Source organism: Bufo gargarizans, chromosome 9 (genome assembly GCF_014858855.1).
Source record: "Bufo gargarizans isolate SCDJY-AF-19 chromosome 9, ASM1485885v1, whole genome shotgun sequence".
In the NCBI taxonomy this organism is placed as follows: domain Eukaryota; kingdom Metazoa; phylum Chordata; class Amphibia; order Anura; family Bufonidae; genus Bufo; species Bufo gargarizans.
Genome location: NC_058088.1, coordinates 82197822 through 82220477, shown reverse-complemented (window position 1 = coordinate 82220477; position 22656 = coordinate 82197822). Strand labels below are relative to the sequence as shown.

The 22656-nt window shown below is 45.2% G+C and overlaps 1 protein-coding gene across 1 annotated transcript in view; it reads right to left on the bottom strand.

Annotated features, from left to right (window-relative positions):
* Nucleotides 1–8711: 8711 nt before the first annotated feature.
* Nucleotides 8712–22656, bottom strand: part of LOC122946699 (phosphoglycerate kinase 1) — a 34711-nt gene continuing 20766 nt past the window's right edge. Inside the window, exons 7-11 of the mRNA XM_044306476.1 lie at nt 15414–15528; nt 12653–12832; nt 12317–12494; nt 9424–9522; nt 8712–9182 (exon numbers count right to left, since the gene is read on the bottom strand). Coding sequence (XP_044162411.1) covers nt 9142–9182; nt 9424–9522; nt 12317–12494; nt 12653–12832; nt 15414–15528 — 613 coding nt within the window. The 3' untranslated portion in view covers nt 8712–9141. The remainder of the gene's footprint in view (nt 9183–9423; nt 9523–12316; nt 12495–12652; nt 12833–15413; nt 15529–22656) is intronic.

Sequence of the window (22656 nt, the reverse complement as noted above, 5' to 3'; positions counted from 1 at the left end):
TATTAGAGTGTGGAGGTGGCAGCTGCATTTGGAGACCACAAAGTGGCCCAGAGACAGATTTGTGAGTTGGCAGCAGCATGAGTCCACAGAGTGGCAATGTGACATAGTGTGGAGGTGGCAGCAGCAGCATGAGTAGACCACAGAGTGGTAAGGTCACATAGTGTGGAGGTGGCGGCAGCAGCAGCAGCATGAGGAGGCCACAGAGTGGCCCAGTGACATAGTGTTGATTTAGCAGCAGCATGAGAAGACCACAGAGTGGCAATGTGACAGTGTGGAGGTGGCAGCAGCAGCATGAGGAGGCCACAGTGTGGCCCAGTGACATAGTGTTGAGTCAGCAGCAGCATGAGGAGGCCACTGAGTGGCACAATGACAGAGTGTGGAGATGGCAGCAGCAGTATGAGGAGACCTGAGTGGTGAGGTGGCAGCAGCATCAGGAGACCACAGAGTGACCCGGTGATAGAGTGAGGAGATGGGTGGCAATAACGGTACCCGCTGATGATGGTGGGTGTAAGAAGGAGCACTTGGCATCTGATGTGTGGCATCAGGCGTGTGGCAGCATCAGAATAGTAGCTGAGGCAGGTAGCCAGAAGAAACCGGTGTCTTTTGTCAAGGTTTGGGTGAGGCAGCATGGATGATCTAATCTGATGCATCAGGCATTGGTAGGTGGAAATCCTGGCTGATCCACGCCTGATTCATCCTGATGAAGGTCAGTCTCTCCACATTTTGGACAGGCGAGTTCTCCTTAGGGTAACTATGGGCCCTGCCGCACTAAACACCCGCTTTGATGCCACACTACTGGCTGGGCAGGACAACTTTTCCAGGGCACACTCGGCCAGTTGCAGCCACAAATCCAGTTTGGCTGCCCAGTAGTCCAGCGGATCTTCAATGTGGGGTGGCCGGGTGCTGTCCAAGTATACCACCACCTGCTGGTTTAGGTTATGCTCCAAGTCTAGCTGCTGCTGCTGGTGAGTAGTTTCTTCACTAGGAGGGTTAAGAAAGCTGCTCATCATCGACTCTAGACTCGAGTTGCTGCTGATGGAGCTGGTACTGCTCCTACCCCCCCACCCCGCCACAGCAGCCATGGCAGTGGAATGAGAGCACTTAAGGCCCCCTGGGTCAGACCTGCGAGAGGATGAATGATGGCGCAGATAGGCAGCCGCCAACTGACTACATAGGATGTCTCTATAGTACTTCAGTTTGTCCTCCCTCTCAGCGGGTGTATAAAAGGCCCCAACAAGGTGGAGAGCCAGAAGTCACCCCTCTGCCGAATGGTGACAATTCAGCTGTCACTACCCAAGCAAGTGAACATGCAGCGGGCTATTTGCTCAAGTGACTCGGAGGGACTCTCTGCCTCCATCTCCACTGCATACTGCTACGGTGTGCGTAGGTCATCTGTCTTATCTTCCTCATCTCCTTCTTGCTCCTTCGGCTGCTCCTGCTCCTCCTCTCCTGTCACCTGTGTAGAAAAACAACCCATTTCGCTACACATTGCTTGTGTTCCAATGTCCTCTTTCTCCTCTTCCGGTTCAGCCCCCACAGGGCTCATGTGGCCATGAGATGTAGGCGCCAAGTCTCCAGTCCCCTGACCAGCCAGATACATCAGCATCTGTTCCATGATATTAAGCAGTGGAATAACGTTGTTCATCCTGTAGTCCTGACAAATAACGTGGCATCCTCAAAAGGCCTGAGCAAACGGCAGGTGTCACGCATGAGCTGCCACTGGCTGACATCAAAGTTACACAGGGGAGTATTCCTGTCCGCTTAGATCATCAAGAAATCGTTTAGGGCCTTTCTCAGTTCGTATAATCGGTCCTACATATGGAGGGTGGAATTCCAACAGGTGAAAACGTCGCATATCAGCCTATGTTGGGGGACCCCGTTCTGCCGCTTCAGCTCAAGGAGGGTGTGCTTGGCAGTGTACAAGTGGCTGAAGTGCATGCAAAGTTTCCTGGCTATTTTTAGTCTTGCAGATGGGTGGAAGACTTCAGGAACCGCTTGACAACCAGATTGAACACGTGCGCCATGCAGGGCGCATGGCTCAGCCCTCCTTGACGCAGCGCCGACACCATGTTCTTCCTGTTGTCGCTCAACATGGTTCCGATTTTGAGTTGTAGTGGAGAAAGCCAGGATTCGATCTCTTGATGAAGGACACAGAGCAGTTTCTTCCCTGTGTGACTGTTTTCCCACGCAAACGAGATGTAAAACAGCGTGACACCGGCGTGCCCTGCATATGTGGTATGCTGGAGGAGCACTGTGAATTGTTCCTGCAGTGGAGGCTGAGGACACAGTGGAGGATAAGAAGGCAGAGGCGGACATTGTCGCAGGACAAACAGCATGAGAACATGGAGGCGGAAGCGGCGTCACCTGGCCATGTTGCTGGTTTGGCTGGGCAGGAACCACATTTCCCCAGTGGGCCGTAAAGGACATATATTGTCCTTGACCGTAGTTACAGCTCCACACGTCACCGCTGTCGTGCACTTATGCAGACACCGACAGGCTCAAGGACTGGCCCACCTTCTGTTCTACATATTTGTGCAGGGCTGGTACTGCCTTTTTGTCAAAGAAATGATGGCTTGGGACTTTCCACCTCAGCTCGGCACAAGCCATCAGTTCTCTAAAAGGTGCAGAGTCCACCACTTGGAAAGGGAGGGACTGCAGCACCAGCAACTTGCGCGCATACTGTTGTCTCTTGGGAATCGTTTTGGTTATCGATTGCTGACAGAATGACTGACGAGGAGTAGGAGTGTGAGGAGCAGGAGCATTAGGACAGGTAGATGATGGGAAGGACAGACAGCTCCCTTCGGCTGAGGTGGTGGAGCCTTGACTGCCTGAAATCTTGTGCATGCAAATGGGTAATGCAGGGGTTGCTGTGGCAGGCTGGACCACCACATTGGAGCCACAGTTCTTCCAGGCCACTTTATAGTAACGCTGCATATGTTGATGCAGGTCCGTGGTGCCAACATTGGCACCCTGGCCACTTTTCACCTTCTGCCCACAGATTCGGAAAATGGCCATGTTCACCTCCTCCGGCAGCATAACAAAAAACTTCCACACCACCGAGTAGGTGATTTTACCCCCAACACTCCGCACTGACAAATACTTTCTGGACAGGTAGGCTCCTGCGAAGCGGGTGGTCTACCCCGGGCACGTTTGGCTCCCAACCTCCCACTGCTGCCACCCTGCTCCTCCAGATCTTGGCTGGGCAGTATCTGCTGACTGTCCTCTAGTAGCTCGTCCTCGCTGTATAGTGGAGCTGAGCCCCCAGCATATAATGCTTCTCTGGCTTAGGTAGCAGAAAAGGACAGAGGCAGGTCGAGGACCGGTTGTGGGCACAGATCCTGCTTTCGGGCCATGCCAACTAAGGGTTGGGGTCTGACGAACCCACCGACTCTTGGCAGGGGGTGTCTGATGACATGGGACGAAGTGGATGACAGTCAAACATTCAAGAACCGCTGGGTTGCTGGTCAAGACACGACCGCTAGCTGACACTGGGAGCTCAGGCCTCTGGAAGTGACCCCTGCTGCCACGGCCCCTTACTCTGCTGCGACCTGTGCCTGTTCTAGAAACATTTAGGCCTCTGCCGCTCCCCTGTGCAGGGCCTGGCACTTCTGTGTCTGACATACTGTTATAAAGCAAAAAATATGGTACTTTTTTGCTCTAAGACCCCCCCCCCCCCCGGTGTGCATTATAAAGCGAATAGAGCAGTATTACATGGCCAGCACTTCACAGGCCGTGCTGTGCTGCATAGCATAGTGGCCTGCGATGTGCCAGTGACATGTAAACAGGGGCGCTATCAGGGTAGTAGCGGGGCCGGCGCAGTCATCGAACTTCGTTAAGCCGGGCCCTAGTCAGAGCGGCCATCACATATGAAGTGTATGCAGCAGCCCCTAGCAGTGCTGCTTTGCTAAACTAGCTGTAATCGCTTCTCTGCAGGACTCACTATGCATGCAGCGGGCAGGCCGGCAGCGCACATCACTCAGTCAGTCACACTCCGGCCTGGCCCAATTCATTAATAAAGTGGGCGGAGCCGGAGTGTCACTGAGTGATTAATGTGCGTTGCCGGCCTGCCCGCTGCATGCATAGTGAGTCCTGCAGAGAAGCGATTACAGTTAGTTTAGCAAAGCAGCACTGCTAGGGGCTGCTGCATACACTTCATATGTGATGGCTGGGCTGGCCAATGTAATGGGGTCAGATCCCCCCATAAATGGGGATCTGTGGATGACTCTGTTAAGTGTCCTCCACAGATCCCCCATAACAGTGTCCTCCACAGATCCCCCATAATAGTGCGCCATCCACAGACCTCCCATTAGTTTGAAACCCACCAAAAACAAACCACTTGGTTCAAAATATTTTCTTTTCTTAATTTCCTCCACAAAGACCTAGGTGCGTCTTATCATTAAGTGCGTCTTATAAAGTGAAAAATAGGGTAAATAAACATTAACATCTCTATCGATCCTGTGATTTCCATGATCCCACAATATTTCCTTCTTGGTGTTGCCATTGCAATGGTGAGGACTCAGTGCAGTATGCTCCCCCTAGTGGCAACTACATTGAAACATCCAGTTGCCAATTTATTCAGGCATTTCCAGTAGGAATAATAGAAGTACAGTACCACACAGAGTTCTAAAACACAACAAGAGATAAATTAGGTGAGGATGTTATTTTATTATTTTATCGAAAATGCTGCCTTGTTAAAGGTTTTGTAATAACTTACACATCCCCTTAAAGGGGCTGTACAGCTTTGAAGCCGACAATCCCTGGAATCCTCTCCTGTTCCCCAGAACATTAAAAAAAAAACCTCACCTGTTTGTGTTCCCAATGCTGCTCTGTTCACACAGGATTGGGAAGTGGCTAATCAAAGGCCGCAGCAGCTTGAACAGTACATCACTGCAGTGACGGAGCGCTCAAGTTGCTGTGACAACTGAGGCCTGTGATTGGCCGCAGTGCTCCTGGGACCAAGCCGCTGCCTAGTCCTGCAGGGACTATTAGCTGCTGGCAACGGAGAAGCAAAGAGAACATGGACAGGTGAGGTTTTTTTTATGTTCAGGGACACAGTGGAGGACCCCAGGGGGTTGTTGGCTCCAAGGCTAGCCAATGGGGCACATTTACAAAACTTGCGACACTTTTAGGCGTAGAACGTGTCACAAGTGCCCTTTTCTGTCCGGCCGTGTGCCAGGGGCTGGCATAGTTTTTACTCTAGGCGCACAGACAGCCATAGATGCACCTAATTTATTACGATGTATTGAACGGCAGTGCAGAGGGGAAAACTAAGAGCGGCGTAAATGTGCCCCAATCACTAATGAGGGCTACACAAATAAGGTTGTTGTCCGCAGTGGTGTTTTTTTTTTTAAACCAGCACCTGAATATTCTTCGGTTTGCACTGGAAGACATTCAATATCAGAGCCCCCTTTTCCATCTCACTTTATTCATTACTTTTTGTAACAATCCTGCAAAAGATGGTTAGAGGTGATTTGGTGGTGTCCTCCAGGGTGCACCACATTGATTGATAGTTGTCTTTAGAAGTTCCATCTGTGCCTTTCATTGGTGGATTAATAGTGCTTTTCGGGCAGCCTCACCCCCAAAAAAAAAAAAAAAAACATGATCTTTTCAGACAAGTTGAATGGGTCTGCAGTGCTGGCCACATGGACGGTGCACAATGCATGGCACTGGTGGCACACTTTCTTGTACCTTATACTTACATAAAGTTGACAGTATAATTCTGTAGATGTCTGGCCATGCAGAGGCACACAGCATTATAAGTCATTATAACACAGAGCGCTCCTGCAAACTGAGCAGTGTCGAGAACAGAGAATCACCCTCAAACATGGAGCTGTGATTTACACACAGGACATGCTCGTCTGAAACTAGCCTTAATAGGCCTTGCAACATTACTAAAGGATAGCACTCTCCTACTAGATGGCACTATAGAGATTCCGTTCAGAAGAATCTGCCAATCCTGAAATTTTTGCGAATCTTCTGCATGTTTACCCTGTACCATTAGGGCTCATGCACATTACTGTATGAATTTTGTGGTCCACAAACAGATGACATCTGTGTGACAGTGTTTTTTTGCAGATCCAAAAAGTGACGAGAATAGGATATGTTCTATTTTTTTTTTTGCGGAACAGACATGAAAAAAAAAAAAATATGGAAACGGAATTCACACGGAGTCATTGCCACCTTTTTACAGACATGAAAAGAAAATATGTTCGTGTGCATGAGGCCAAACAGTACGATCCTTGTCCATAATGCAGACAATAGGACATGTTCTCTTTGTGGAACGGATATACAGAAACGGAATACACACAGTAACTTCCGTTTTTTGTGGACCCATTGAAATGAATGATTGCACATACAGTGTGCAAAAACCGGAATGGACACGAAAAGAAAATATGTTAGTGTGCATGAGCCCTTAGGGTTAGGACTCACATGACTGTATGTGTTTTCCGGTCTGCAAAAAATACAGACGATATCCTTTTAGCATCCATATTGCATCAGGTTTTTTTGTGGATCTATTGTAACAATGCCTATCCTTGTCCGCAAAACAATCAAGACTAGGACATACACTTTTTTGTGGACCCATTGAAAGGAATAGGTCCCACATCCTATCCACAAATACAAGAAATGGACACAAAATACGTTTGTGCATGAGGCCTTAGCTGAAAGTCTACGGTTCCTTGACACTTCCTTCTCTATAAGAAAAAAAAAGCTCCAAAAATAAAATAACTGCATGCAGTATGGAAAACAGCACTTTCTATGGCTTTTTTTTTTTTTTTTTTTTAAACGCCACAGAAAATGTAGGTGTTTAAGGCTACTTTCACACTAGCAGCAGGACAGTTCCAACAGGCTGTTCACCCTGACGGATCAGTCCTGCCGCTATTTAGTCGTGCCGCCGGACTGCTGCTCTGTCCCCATTGACCAATGCGGACAGGGGCAGAGCTCTGGCGCAGCATGACGAGAGGCTGCCGGACTAAAAAGTCAGACATGCAGTACTTTTAGTCCAGTTGCTTTTCGCCGCGCTGCGCCTGAGCTCCGCCCCCATTATAGTCAATGGGGACAGAGCGGCAGCATAACGAAATAGCGGCATGACGGACCCGACAAAGTGAACAGCCTGTCGGATCCGTCCTGCCGCTATTGTGAAAGTAGCCTACGTGCAGATGTTACAACTCAACATCTCACCCAAGAGTTGTCCTACAATACTTATCTACTGCACTATGTTTGGGAGGGGGTGCGGGACGCGGGATGAATCCAGCACACTGATAATCACTAAGACCAGGTGAGATTTTCATCTACTGGACGTAAACACAGGTTCCCATTCCCTGGCCACAAGCTGTAGATGTGAGATTTCCTTTTTCATGTCAGATGATAATCCTAACAGACTACAGTCGTATCTGCACCAGTGGCATTTGCATTGGTTCCTTCACCCTCGGGTCAAGTTCACATGTGGTAGTTTTGTTGCAGTTTTTCATGCTTTAATATTATCGTACCACATTGTACTAAAACATCAAGGCATGAAAACCACATGTTGGGCGTCACATATGACCGTGGTTCAGGTCCACATCCAAGCAGACAATAGGACTGCTCTATTAAGGGCCAGATGTTTTGTTCTACAAAATGCAGAACGCGTGACCGGTATAATTTTTTTCCGGATACTCAAGTAGTGGACCACAAAACGGACATGTGCATGAGGCCTTAAAAGCACATCAAAACTGTTTTCAGAAGGCTGTAAATGCTCTACTAGTTCTACTGGACCATACATAGACCAAAGAACACTATGGTGATGCATGTTCTATAAGAACTGCAGTAGACCCGGGTATTGCGTTTATTATAGGACTGTCTGAAAATGGTTTCACAATGGAGTTCTTATACTTTCGTTTTGGTCTTCAATAATCCAGAATATCTGACAAGTGGTGTCCGATCGCTTTGATACTGGTTATGGATCTGTTATCTATCCTCTGGCCCATATTAAAGCGACTTATTCCAGATCAGACTACTATTGAAATCAGGGTATGGCTACACGGCAACATGATTCACGCAACGTTTCATATAATTTCAATGGTGTCGCAATGCAATGCGCCATGACTGCAACGCAACAGTTGCAAAAATTAAATAAAATCAAATTGAGATGGATATTTTGCAACTGTTGCAGTCACAGCCCACCGTTGAAGAATATTATATGAAAAGGTCACCCAAATGCCAGGCTTCACAGCAATATTACATCCCACAGCCCTGCAAAACCGTGGATGCCTGAAACTGCATCTAGACATGAAATTCTGGGCTAATTTTACAAGCGATAATACACAATCCGTTGAATGACCACAGGACACAGTATCATGAAGCCTGGGCTTTAGCTGGGGCTACATAGACTTATGTAGCACCACTTCAATGTGATGGAACTACACTGTGGACCGATGAGCCCGAGAGGACCATCCCGCTACCTGGAGTTAAAGTGCTTGTACAGCAATACGCAGTGATGACCTTTCCTCACAATAGATCATCAATATCAGATCGGTGGAGTCCTAAAACCTGGCCCCCCCGCCGATCAGTTGTTTGAAGAAGGCTGCGCTCCATGCGAGCACTGCTTCCTGTTTATTAAGGCCGATTCTTGGCCAGATAATCGCTAACAAGCACTCCTAGGAATGCTCATCATCGATTATCTGGCGGTGTCATGGTGCTACCGATTACACAACAAAGGAGCAAAACATCCAGAATCAAAGGTGTGGGCTTTTATTCTGAGTAGATTGAACGGAGACACCCAATTTGTAGTTTGTCATGTAAACCGTGAATACAATGGAAGTTGGATGAATAGCACAGACCTCATAGACATCTTCAGGGCAATATATACACATCTAGGAGGCAAAACCATATACACCACACAAGGGGCCTAGCACACACTGCAACATTATCGGTCCAGACAAGCCATGAACTGGGTAATGGTGACAAAGCATGTTAAACCCTTTCACTACCAACACAGACTATGCAATGCTCTGAGGTTGTCAAGTAAATAGCTTGATGGCTGTCCAGGTGAGAACCGTAGGATTTCAGGGTAAAGTGCTCGTGGCTTCAGCTTTCATTCCCCAGGACATGACTCCAACCGTTCTTGTTCAAGAATTGGTTCTTGATATCGTTGATATTCAAGGGTTACACGTTGCTCAGCGCATCCACACCAGGGAGGACTTTACCTGTAAGGTACAGGACAGAACATACAGCTCTGGTTAGATGCTTACCTAGAAGCTGGTGAAACACCACATGAAATTGCGACCAAGTAAAAGGAGGCCAGGCCAAGTCCACCAGGGTAGAATTTGCTCTCATCAGTTCTCCCTTCTAGCCAATACAGATGGAGGGACCCAACCCTCTGACATACATGACTAAATAGGGTCTCTGGACAGGTTGTTCTGGGACTACCCCTTTAAATTACGTTACCTTCGAGAAGCTCCAGGCTCGCTCCTCCTCCGGTGCTCACGTGACTGACTTTGTCTTCAGTGTCCCACTTTGCACAGCAGGTTGCTGTGTCTCCTCCACCTGTGGGCAGATTAAAATGTGAGATAACCGAAGCATAAAAAAAAAAAAAAAAAAAAAAAAGCCTAAGGGTACTTTCACACTTGCAGCACTGGAACTGCCTGCTGGATCCGTCAAAATGTGTGCAAACTGATGACAAATGCATTGAAATGCCAAATCCGTCTCTCCGGTGGCATTTATTTTTTTCAAATTTTTTGCAGTCAGACCGCAATGCCGGATCTGTTTTGCCAGAACACTCGGGATTAATGCAGGTCAATGGGGAAAAAAAAAAAATATTTTTTAAAAAAATGCATGTGTTCCAGAATTTTGGACTGAGATAAAACTGTAGCATGCTGCGGTATCATCTCAGTCCTGAAAAGTCAAAAAGGCTGAACTGATGCATCCTAAACGCATTGCTCTCCATTCAGAATGCATTAGGATGAAACTGATCAGTTATTTTCTGGTATTGAGCCCCTAGGACGGAACTCAATGCCGGAAAAGAATAACGCTAGTGTGAAAGTAGCCTTAAACTGTATCATAAACAGACAACTGTAGTTTGGTAGTACTGAGGTGATGAGTGGAAAAAACTCAGAAAAAGTTAAACGTCTTGCTATATTTGGGGTGTTTGTGGTGCTTTTTGCTTAGTGGCACAGACTTATTGAAAATGCTCATGTACATTCTTTGCATCACATTTACCAACTGATTTACACACTTTCCTAAGATTTTACGCCTCTCCTGACAAGGTGGCGTGGCCTAAATGCATGCCTGTGCGTCAAATAGTTGGTGCGTTTTTGGAGTAAAAGTTCAAATTCAAAACAAAGTATTCCTCCTGGAACTCCAGTTTCCTCCCACACTCCAAATACTGATAGGGAACTTAGATCATAACAGCAGAAAATGGTAATGTCTGTAAAGTGCTGCAGAATATGTTAGCACTAACATATCGAGGTGTTGGGTCCTCCTAGATCAGGGTTTCTCAACTCTGGTCCTCGGGACCCACCTACTGGTCATGATTTGAGAATATCCCACAGAATAAACACCTGCCTGTCCCAAAAAAATAAAATGTGCCACAAAATATAAATAAAATCCATTGATGGAATAACCTGGTCATTCAGTATGTTCAGGTAGTCATCTGACCTCATTCTTGGAGCACATACTGTTGCTGAACCTAAACCTAACTAACTGCAGCAACCCCAGATCATAGCACTGCCCCCACAGGCTTGTACAGTAGGCACTAGGCATGATGGGTGCATCACTTCATCTGTCTCTCTTCTTACCCTGATGCGCCGATCACTCTGGACTCACACCACATGACCTTCCATTGCTCCAGAGTCGAATCTTTATGCTCCCTAGAAAATTTAAGCTTTTTTTCTGGTTTGCCTCACTGATTATTGGTTTTCTTACAGCTACACAGCTGTTCAGTCCCAATCTCTTGAGTATTGTTCGCATTATGCAAGTGGAAATGCTCTTACTTTCACTAATAAACATAGCCCTGAGTTCTACTGTTTTTCTTTGATTTGATTCCAAATGTTTAAAGTGATCGCCGGTCATTCAGGATTTTCCCGCCACATTTCTTTCTCGAATACAATGGGTCCCCACTATCCTTAGTTTTTAATAAATAATGTTGTACAGTTCTGAACCCAATTTTAGTAGTTTCTGCAATCTCCTTAGAGGTTTTCTCTGCTTGATGCAAGACAATGATTTGACCCTTCTCAAACAGACTAACATCTTTTCCATGACCACAAGATGTATCTTTCGACATGGTTGTTTAAGAAATGAGAAGCAACTCATTGCACCAGTTGGGGTAAATAACGTAATTATCCAATAGAAAGCTCAACTATTTGCTTAGTAAATTCCAGGTTGGGGGGGGGAGGAGACCTGGTCACTCCAATCAGCTAAATAGACAGGGGTGCAAACTAATATCACTGGTTGTGGTGCTTCCCCACCAAATCCTTGGCAGAGACTAGCACTTCCTGAATGATGCGCTGATCACCACCCGGTGGGATACGCTGTGAAATTACCTGAGGTAAATGGTCCACTTTCCACTACTTAAAGGCGCTGTACTCCACTAGTCATTTGACCTCCTGACGAAGCTCAGAGCAAGACTTGCACCAAGGTGTTGGGTCCTCCTAGATCAGGGTTTCTCAACTCTGGTTCTCAGGACCCACCTACCGGTCATGATTTGAGAATATCCCACAGAATGAACACCTGCGGTAAGTCCTGATGCACTGACACTAATTATATCACCTGCTTAATACTAAGGAAATCCTGAAAACATGAAAGGTAGGTGGGTCCCAAGGACCGGAGTTGAGAAACCCTGTCCTAGATCCACATTCCTTCAGTATGTCCATGGGTGGGTAACACATTTTGGAAGATGAAACGAGTGTACTAATTATATTGTTTTGAGGTTCCCCTTCCAATTAGGGTCGATTAATGCATGTTAGACACAGTCTGGTTACCAATTCTAGCACCTTTTGTTCCATATGGTTATCCCTTTTCCAGGGCACATGTTATTCTATAGGGGGATTGTGTATTGCCAGGGGTGATGTACTTGGAGCAGCATTTCTATGAGTATTGTGTTTATGTCTTAATGTAATCCTTGTGAATATTTATTGGGATAGTGTATAACTTCTTTAAATCTAATTTAATTTGATATTTTTCTACATATTAAGGGTGTTGCCTCTGTTCCTTGTGGGGACTTTTTTGTAGGTTGTACCCCATCAAATTTGTAGTTCCGGAATGATTCAAAGGAATTCCTTCTACTAAAGGGACACCAATATGCTCACTTAGAGAAACAAATAAAAACTGAAGTACAACTCACCAATGATGGTTATACAGCCCTTTCCTGTGACTTCCACAACCTTGTCCATAACGGCTTTAGTTCCTTTAGCAAATTTGTCCCACTCAAATACACCGACTGGACCATTCCATACAATCTGCTTGGCTCTTCCCACAGCTTCCACAAACAGCTTAATACTTTCTGGCCCACAGTCAAGACCCTGTAAACCAAGAAAAACTAATTAAAAATAAATCATTCCACCACCACATGAAAACCTCAAAATACTAGCAAACCCCTCTCCAGCACCCTTCACTGGCAGCATTTTATTTTTAAGTTCAGCGCTTACATGGTCATCTTTCTGGCATTCGTGAGACTCACCATCCATCCTGCTGGGATTCCAGTGGAGACGCTGGCCTGGCCAGTGTTTGCGTTCTCATCAAACTTATCAGCGGTGGTGAAGTCCACGGGCAGGGTGATCCTTACACCATTCTTCTCAGCTTTAGCCATCAAGTCCTTTACAATTTTTGCACCCTCTTCATCATATAATGAAGTGCCAATCTGATTTTATAAGAAAAAAATGTTTGTATTAATGCAAAGACATTAGGAATCATACACTGAACGACACAGTAGGGGCAGAGATGGGGCTGCGAACCAACACGTTTACCAATATGTGAAAAAATAAAAAATATATTCATATTCTACATGAAATCTAGGTAAGCTCCTTGGCTGGGCAGACTTCAATTTGTGACGCAAAGACCTCCAGAAGAGGTGCCAAAATTATTAAGAGGCCAGCGCCTCTTAATCCTGGGGCATTGTACGCCAGCATGTTTCTTTATCAAGGCTGGCATTAACACTGGACAATACCGGTCCTTCTAAAAAAAAAATTGCATATTGTGATAAAGTTCATTATTTTCTGTAATGTACTGATAAACATTAGACTTTCATATATTTTAAATTTATTACACACCAACTGAAGTAGTTCAAGCCTTTTATTGTTTTAATATTGATGATTTTGGCATACAGCTCATGAAAACCCAAAATTCCCATCTAAAAAAATTAGCATATCATGAAAAGGTTCTCTAAATGAGCTATTAACCTAATCATCTGAATCAACTAATTAACTCTAAACACCTGCAAAAGATTCCTGAGGCTTTTAAAAACTCCCAGCCTGGTTCATTACTCAAAACCGCAATCATGGGTAAGACTGCCAACCTGACTGCTGTCCAGAAGGCCATCATTGACACCCTCAAGCAAGAGGGTAAGACACAGAAAGAAATGTCTGAAGGAATAGGCTGTTCCCAGAGTGCTGTATCAAGGCACCTCAGTGGGAAGTCTGTGGGAAGGAAAAAAAGTGTGGCAGAAAACTCTGCACAACGAGAAGAGGTGACCGGACCCTGAGGAAGATTGTGGAGAAGGACCAATTCCAGACCTTGGGGGACCTGCGGAAGCAGTGGACTGAGTCTGGAGTAGACACATCCAGAGCCACCGTGTACAGGCGTGTGCAGGAAATGGGCTACAGGTGCCGCATTCCCCAGGTCAAGCCACTTTTGAACCAGAAACAGTGGCAGAAGCGCCTGACCTGGGCTACAGAGAAGCAGCACTGGACTGTTGCATGTCATTCGGAAATCAAGGTGCCAGAGTCTGGAGGAAGACTGGGGAGAGGGAAATGCCAAAATGCCTGAAGTCCAGTGTCAAGTACCCACAGTCAGTGATGGTCTGGGGTGCCATGTCAGCTGCTGGTGTTGGTCCACTGTGTTTTATCAAGGGCAGGGTCAATGCAGCTAGCCATCAGGAGATTTTGGAGCACTTCATGCTTCCATCTGCTGAAAAGCTTTATGGAGATGAAGATTTCATTTTTCAGCACCACCTGGCACCTGCTCAGTGCCAAAACCACTGGTAAATGGTTTACTGACCATGGCATTACTGTGCTCAATTGGCCTGCCAACTCTCCTGACCTGAACCCCATAGAGAATCTGTGGGATATTGGGAAGAGAAAGTTGAGAGACACAAGACCCAACACTCTGGATGAGCTTAAGGCCGCTATCGAAGCATCCTGGGCCTCCATAACACCTCAGCAGTGCCACAGGCTGATTGCCTCCATGCCACGCCGCATTGAAGCAGTCATTTCTGCAAAAGGATTCCCGACCAAGTATTGAGTGCATAACTGAACATAATTATTTGAAGGTTGACTTTTTTTGTATTAAAAACACTTTATTGGTCGGATGAAATATGCAAATTTTTTGGAGATAGGAAATTTGGGTTTTCATTAGCTGTGTGCCAAAATCATCAATATTAAAACAATAAAAGGCTTGAACTACTTCAGTTGGTATGTAATGAATCTAAAATATATGAAAGTCTAATGTTTATCAGTACATTACAGAAAATAATGAACTTTATCACAATATGCTAATTTTTTTAGAAGGACCTGTACATTTGTTAGCTTGAGAGGTGCCAATGACCACTTTCTATAACTTGAAGTGAGTGAAGACAGTGTACAAGCTCGTATAGGGGGATGACAGTGACTGTCTACAGGAAAATGGCAACATTTCAACCTACTACAATAGAAAAAGGCTTTTAAAGGGGTTGTCCAGGATTTTACTATTGATTGTTTATCTTCACGATAGGCCATCAATATCTGATCTATGGGGTTTGACACCTTTGCTGATCAGCTGTTTTAGGTAGCATCAGAACTACACAGCCAAGTCCATTAACTAGTGGACAGAGCTGGTTTCTGCAGCACTGCTCCCACTGAAGCAGATTTCTGCAGCATTGTTCCCATTTACTTCAGTGGGAGCCACACTCTGTCCACTATATAATGAAAGGAGTTGTGTAGTTCCAACTCTAAACTCCAGCCCCATCTTGAAAAAGCAGATTAATGGCGGTGGTGCAGGGTGAGCAGCTCCCAAAAATCAGATATTAATGGCCTATTCTGACGATAGGCCATCAATAGTAAAGTCCTGGACAAGTTTATTTTGCTGGTTAGTAAAATGTCAATTGTAGCTTTACCAGATCCAATGGATTTAACAAGTGATATTTAACAGTATATAGTGTGCCACACACCATGCAGACTTGTAGTTGCACTACTGAAGTCCCCTATCCCCTCAGCAATGCCCCCACAAAAAAATAAAATAAAATTTACCTCCATATTGTTCAATACTTTCAAGAAGGTGAATGCCATCCCTCCGCCAATAATCATTTCATTCACATTATCCAACATGTTATTGATGAGCTGGATCTTGTCCTTGACCTTGGCACTAGAAATGAAAGGCAGCTGTCACGCACTTAGAGATTTATATGTGCAACTCTCCCACTGCCCTAAATCTCACCTGTGCAAGGAAGATTATCCAACCCGAGTTATGAAATTCACTGAGCCAACAGATTGAAGTAGGATTATGACCTGCCATTCATCAGCAGGGGAGCGTTTGCCGCTACCTCCCAGTGAACACATTAGCTTTAGATTAAAGGGGTTGTGCAGGGCACCTGAGGATAGGTTATCAATACAAAACCCCTTCCTTTAATAAATGAAGCTACTCTAATGCACAGGGTTAAACTGGAGGGGGGGGGGGGACAAACAGATGTTACATGAGTTGCTTTCGTCATGGTTGTATATGAAGGAATTCTATGAGGGTAACCCTTTTGTAAAAAATGTCAAGGAAGGGGTTAAAATATAAAAAGTTATACTTAATGATTCAGATACCCTTCACTCCTGTACCACTGCTCCAGCAGGGATATGCCCATATACTGCATGTGACTGCTGCAGCCAATCATTGGACTTCGTGACTGCCTGCAGTGGTCTCATGTGGTATACTGCATGTCATCACTGCAGCCAAAAAGGACAAAGTAAAGGTTGCAGCAGTGTGGAGGATCGGAGCACGGAGGTTAAATATAACTTACTTTAACCCCTTCCCTGTTATTTAACAATCCTTTAAAGGGGTTTTCCAGGTGTTTGATATTGATGGCCTATCCTGAACCCAGGTCATCAATACCTAATCAGTAGGGGTTCAACAACTGACACCCCTGCCGATCAGCTGTTTGAAGAGACTGTGGCACTCTGACAGTGTCGTCCCTGACCCAGAAAGTGGCAGCAGTGGCTTCTTCAAACAGCCAAGTCAGACCCCCACCGATCAGATATTTATGACCCATCCTGAAGATATATCAATATTAAAGAAGCACTCCCACAAAAATCTTTATTCTCAGGCCCATTGGAAAGGTGCATGTAAATTGTACTGAAGGTAATCTTACCAGTCATTATTTGTGAGTTATAACCTCCTTTCTGATCCTCAGCTATGTCATGTGACCAACACTCTGCCTCTCTGACACAGGACAGGAAGTCAGTTTCTCTGAGACGGACATTGAGGCTCCTATATGAATACATAGCTATTTTCTCTAAGTATTTATAAAGGAGCCTCAATGTCCGTCTCAGAGAAAATGACTTCCTGTCCTGTGTCAGAGAGGCAGAGTGTTGGTCACGTGACATAGCTGAGGATCAGGAGGGAGGTTATAACTCAATCACCAGTAAGAAAAATTACTCACTACAAGTGACATGTACCTTTCTAATGAGCCAGAGAATAAAAATCTCGTGGGAGTGTTTCTTTAACCCCTTAAGGACCCTGACATTTTTCACCTGAACCAGGTAATTTTAGCAAATCCGACATGTGTCACTATGTGGTAATAACTAAAATGCCTTTACTTATCTAGGCCATTCTGAGAATGTTTTCTTGTCACATACTGTACATCATGACAGTGGTAAAATTGAGTCAAAATATTCTATTAAAAATTTCCAAATGTCAATTTCTCTACTTTTATAATAGACAATACCCAAAAATATATATTACTTTACATTACCCATATGTCTACTTCATGTTTGGATCATTTTGAAGATTACTTTTTTTTTAAATTTTAAATTAAAATTTTTAAGACCATTTCCAAAACCTCATTTTTTCAGGAACAGTTAAGTTATGAAGTCACTTTCTGGGGCTTACATATTAGAAACCACCCATAAATCACCCCATTTTAGTAACTACACCCCTCAGGGTATTCAAAACTGATTTTACAAAACTTTGACTCTTTGGGTGCCCCACAAGAATTAAAGGAAAATTGGAATTAAATGTCACTTTTTTTAGCAGATTCTACATTACATTTTTTTCTTCAATACATTAAGGGTTAACAGCAAAACAGAACTCAAAATCCATTACCCTGAATCTGGGGTTTACAGAAACTCAAACTGAAGTATGGGTGCACAGCAGGCTTCAGAGTGGAAGGAGCACCATATGGCATTAGGAGAGAGGATTTAGCTGGAATGGTAATTGGGAGCTATGTCGCATGTGAAGACACCCTGAGGTGGCCCTACAGTGGAAACTCCCAAAATGTCAACCCATTCTGGAAACTACACCCCTCAAGGAATATTTCAAGGAGTGTAGTAAGCACTTTGACACATCAGGCGTTTCACAGAATTAGGAAACGCTTGGCTGTGAAAATGAAAAAGTACAATTCTTTCCAGAAAATGTTGCTTTACACCCACATTTTTCACTTTCACAAGGGGCAACACTACAATGCACCCCACATTTTGTTCCCCATTTCCCCCCGAATACGGAAACACCCCAAATGTGCTTAAAAAAAAAAAAAAAAGATTTATGGGTGCACAGCAGGCCTCTAGAGTCAAACAGCAAAATAGGGATTTTGCTGACCTGAATTGACAGACATTGATTTTAGGTGCCATGTCGCATTTAAAAATCCGAAGTGACCCCATACGAACATTTTAAGTGGTAGAAAGGGTAATTTTTAGCAAACCGGTGTCTCACAGAAGGCAGAAACACATGGATTTCAAAGCACACATTTCTGAAAATGGGGTCTGCTAGTAATTTTTCACTTTCACAAGGGGTTAAAGGAGAAAATGCACCCCATGTGCCTAGTGATTTTTGCACACTGCCGGAAGCCACAGTACCTCTGGCAGTTAGGGACATGCTGGTATAATAGTTATCCACATAGAGTTGGTAACCCTTATCCAGCAAGCGGGGGGGGGGGGGGGGGGGCCTTTTGGGAGTTCTATCCGGGAATCTTTCCCTTCATAAATGCGGAACTTGTGGGTGTACCCAAAGCTACTCACAAAGTTTATATAAAGGCAGGTACTGGCAGAACCTAATCCTCCCTTTGAATACTACAGACATTTTTATCTGGGTTGTACACCTCACAACTTTGTGTTAGGCCTGTCGTTGACCACTAACTTTGAACAGACAGTCAAATGTTGGGTTGTTTTGGGGTAGGCACTGAATTGTCGTAGTGTAGGAATTTTGTAATGGACTCAAATCGCTTCCAGGTCATGGTTTTACTGTAAATTGGAGTCTGGTAGAAAATGTCCAAACTCCAATATTGTCTTTCTACAACGCCCATATGCAGCACGAGTCCAAGACTTTATGATCTCTGCTGCAATTACTGGGGTCCAACCTAGGGGTCTAGCGTTTGCCGATGTAGGGTTCTTATCAATGAATTGTTGGGCGTATAAATTGGTTTGGGCTACCATTAAATTTGCTATTCTGGAGCTGCCCTCAAAATCCAGAATTTGGGGCTGATGATTGTTAGGGGGTGGGGTCCATAAGGATTCACTCTGGGGGGCTGCCTCCGCTGCTACCCTGGGGCACCTTCTAGAGGGTCCCTCAGAGGAGGATGAGTGGGTAGAGGAATAGATGAATGTGGCATCCTCTTCTCCCTCACTGGCAGACTCCATATCGGAGGCAAGCATGGAGTATGCCTCTTCAGCTGAGTATACTTGTAGGGGTGGACGGGCCATTTTTATTTTAGTGGGGTGTGACATGTGGAAACCTTTATTTCGTGTAAGGGGTGTGTATGATGTGTGAAGTGGCTTGTAATAAATGTTAAATTAGTCTTTTCTGCACAAAAAACAAAACTTGCAGTGCAAACTGAGCAGACACGATCAGTAATTGACTCTACCGACTCAGTGCTCAGTGGTTGCAAAATGTACGTACGCAGCTAGTGCATTTATCTCGAACTAAACTACTACTAACTGCAGGTCGTCGTCCCCCCCAAAAAAAATAAAAGCGCAGATGTAAATGAACACACTACTGATCAGTGCTCTGCAGCACGCACACAGATCAATCCAATAGATGGCGCTGTGACAGTGGAATCTTAGTACTGTGCTGAATGAATGCATAGGTTAAGATTATGAGTAGGGATGAGCGAATCGACTTCAGATGAAACATCTGAAGTTGATTCTCTCCGTACAGTATTAGAATGTATTGGCTCCGATGAGAAAGTTATTCCTTTGCAAAGTCTCGCGAGACTTTGCATAATAACTTCAGAAATTGATTTACTGTAAAAAAAAAAAATCTGAACAAGATACCACTTGGAACTGAACCAGAGTTCACTGGGTAAATGTGGTTCTGGCCCAGGTACACCAGCAACTTTGCCAGGTGATTGCAATGCCACCTCTGCATTGTAATAGTGCAAAAACTGTAGTATAAAAATGCTACAGTGTTTAAAAATACTTCAATTACTTTTACCGGTAATATGTTTTCCATGAGCCCATGACAGCACCTGTGAGAGATCCTCCTCCCTCCGGACAGGAAACAGGAACTTCCCAGATCTTTAAATTGGTCCCGTGCCTTCTACCTTCAGTATTTGACAAGATTCCTGGGACCAGCAACGCACCTATATATAGTGAGAACTAACAACATAGGCGAGAAAACATAATAGACAAAAAACTCTGCGCCAAATATATGCCAGGCATATCTCTTTGGCACCATACTAAAGAGTAGACTTCTCTTTTTTCCCATTATTCTTTATATATAAAAAATAATATATATATATATATATTTTTTTTTTTTAATTAAGGGAGGGAATTATGTAGGTGCTGTCATGGGCTCATGGAAAACATATTACCGGTAAGAGTAATTGAAGTATTTCCATTACGCCCCATGACAGCACCTGTGAGAGACTAGACTAGATAACTATTAGGGAGGGACTGCAGCCTGCAGCACCTTTCTCCCAAAGGACATATCCTGCACAGATGAAAGGTCCAACCTGTAGTGTTTGTAAAACGTAGAGGGGGAACTCCACGTTGCAGCCCTACAGATCTGTTCTATGGTAGCGCACCCTTTTTCTGCCCAGGAAGAGGCTACTGCCCTGGTGGAATGGGCTGAAAAACCTGAAGGGACCTGACAATCTGATAGTGAATATGCCAAACCTATCGCTCTCTTGATCCATCTGGCTAAGGTACGGCTTGTAACCTTGGAGCCCCTGTTCTGACCCTGAAATTGAACAAAGAGTTGCGGGGTCTTTCTAAGGTCCTTCGTAGATTCTAAATACTCACAGACACACCTTCTAACATCTAAAGTATGAAAGGATTTCTCTCCTTCATTCTTTGGGTCCTGACAAAAGGAAGGGAGAACTATCTCCTGAGACCTATGAAACACCGACACTACTTTGGGCAGGAACGCAGGGTCTGGTCTGAAAACAATCCTATCCTCCAGAATCTGGGTATATGGAGGGGAAGAGGACAAAGAGGACAGCTCTCCAACACGTCTGGCAGATGTAATGGCCACTAAAAATACAGTCTTATAGGACAGCATCTTTAAGGGGATGTCCCCCAGAGGCTCGAACGGAGCCTTGGTTAGAGCAGAAAGAACCAGGTTAAGGTCCCATGGGGCTGACTTAGATCTAACTACAGGACAAAGTCTAGAGGACCCCCTAATGAACCTTTTGACCCAAGGATGAGTAGCCAAACGAAAGTCAAACAGGACACTCAGTGCCGAGACCTGCACCTTGAGAGTGCTGGGTTTAAGCTTTTTGTTCAGGCCTTCCTGCAAAAAGTTCAAAATTAACGGGATGTTGGGCGAGTTCAAGTCTAAGCCTGGACCTGCAAACCGAAGGAAGGCTTTCCATACCCTCAGATAGATATCGGAGGTGACTTTTTTCCTACTAGCTAGGAGAGTCCCGATGACCTGTTCTGATAGGCCCCTAGACCTGAAGAAAGACCTCTCAAAATCCAAGCTGTCAGGTGGAGATTCTTGACTTCCGGATGATGTAGAGGGCCCTGATATAATAGGTCCTGTCTTTCTGGAAGCACCCAGGGATCTGCTATCGATAGTCTCCTCAACCAAGCAAACCAGACTCTTCTTGGCCAAAAAGGTGCAATTAGAATCACAGTCGCCTGCTCCCCCCTGATCTTCTGGATCACTCTGGGCAATAGGCTGATGGGAGGAAACGCATAGACTAGGCCCTTCCCCCACGTCTGTGAGAGCGCATCTGTGCCTATCGACTGATCCTCCCTGCTGAGAGAAAAGAACTTTTTGCACTTTTTGTTTTCCCCCGAGGCGAATAGATCTATCGTAGGAGATCCCCATAGGGCCTGTATTTGGTGAAACACTTCTTGATTCAGACACCAATTCGCCTGACTGAATCTGTGTCTGCTGAGAAAGTCCGCCTGGTGATTCTCTGAGCCTTTCAGATGAACCGCCGAGAGAGACAGAGCTTTCCCCTGCATTAACAAGAAAATCCTGGATGCCAGCTCCATTAGTTGATAGGATCTTGTCCCCCCTTGTTTGTTTATATAAGCCACCACCGAGGCGTTGTCTGATAGGATCCTGACATGTTTTTGAGACAAAAAGGGGAGACTCTTCTCTAGTGCGCACAGGACCGCTCTTAACTCCCTGGCATTTTGGGACTGAGCACTCTGGTCTTTTGACCAAGGACCTTGGAAAAACCCCAAAACTGAATGGGCCCCCCATACCCAAGGGCTTGCATCGGTAGTTATTATTAATGGGTCGTGTCTCACCCACTCTACCCCCTGATCGAGGTTCGAAGCCTTTAGCCACCAAGCTAGGGATCGGGTTACTGACCCCGGGACCACAATCTTGTGATCTAGGGATAGCGACCTCCCATCCCATTTGGACAGAATGAGCCATTGCAGTATTCTGGACCTGAATTGGGCCCACCTCACTGCTGGAATACAGGCCGTCATCAGACCCAGAATAGACATCGCTTTTCTTAAGGGGACTTCCTTGATCTTGCTGAAAGACCTGATCTTTTGCTGAATCCCCTCTTTCTTGACTGCTGGAAGATAAGATTTCTGAGTCTGAGAGTCTAACAGGATGCCTAGGAAAACACATCTGGATGTTGGAATCAGGGATGATTTGTCCCAATTTATTAGCCAGCCCAGGCTCGTCAGGATCCCCAGGACCTTCTGTATGTGAGATTTCAGCTGCTCTGGGGACTGCCCTACCAAGAGAAGGTCGTCCAGGTATGAGACTATAATGATGTCCGACCTCCTTACTTCTGCCATTACCTCCGCCATCAGCTTTGTGAAGAGCCTCGGCGCCTGTGATACCCCAAAAGGAAGAGCTCTGAACTGTAAATGAACAATTGAT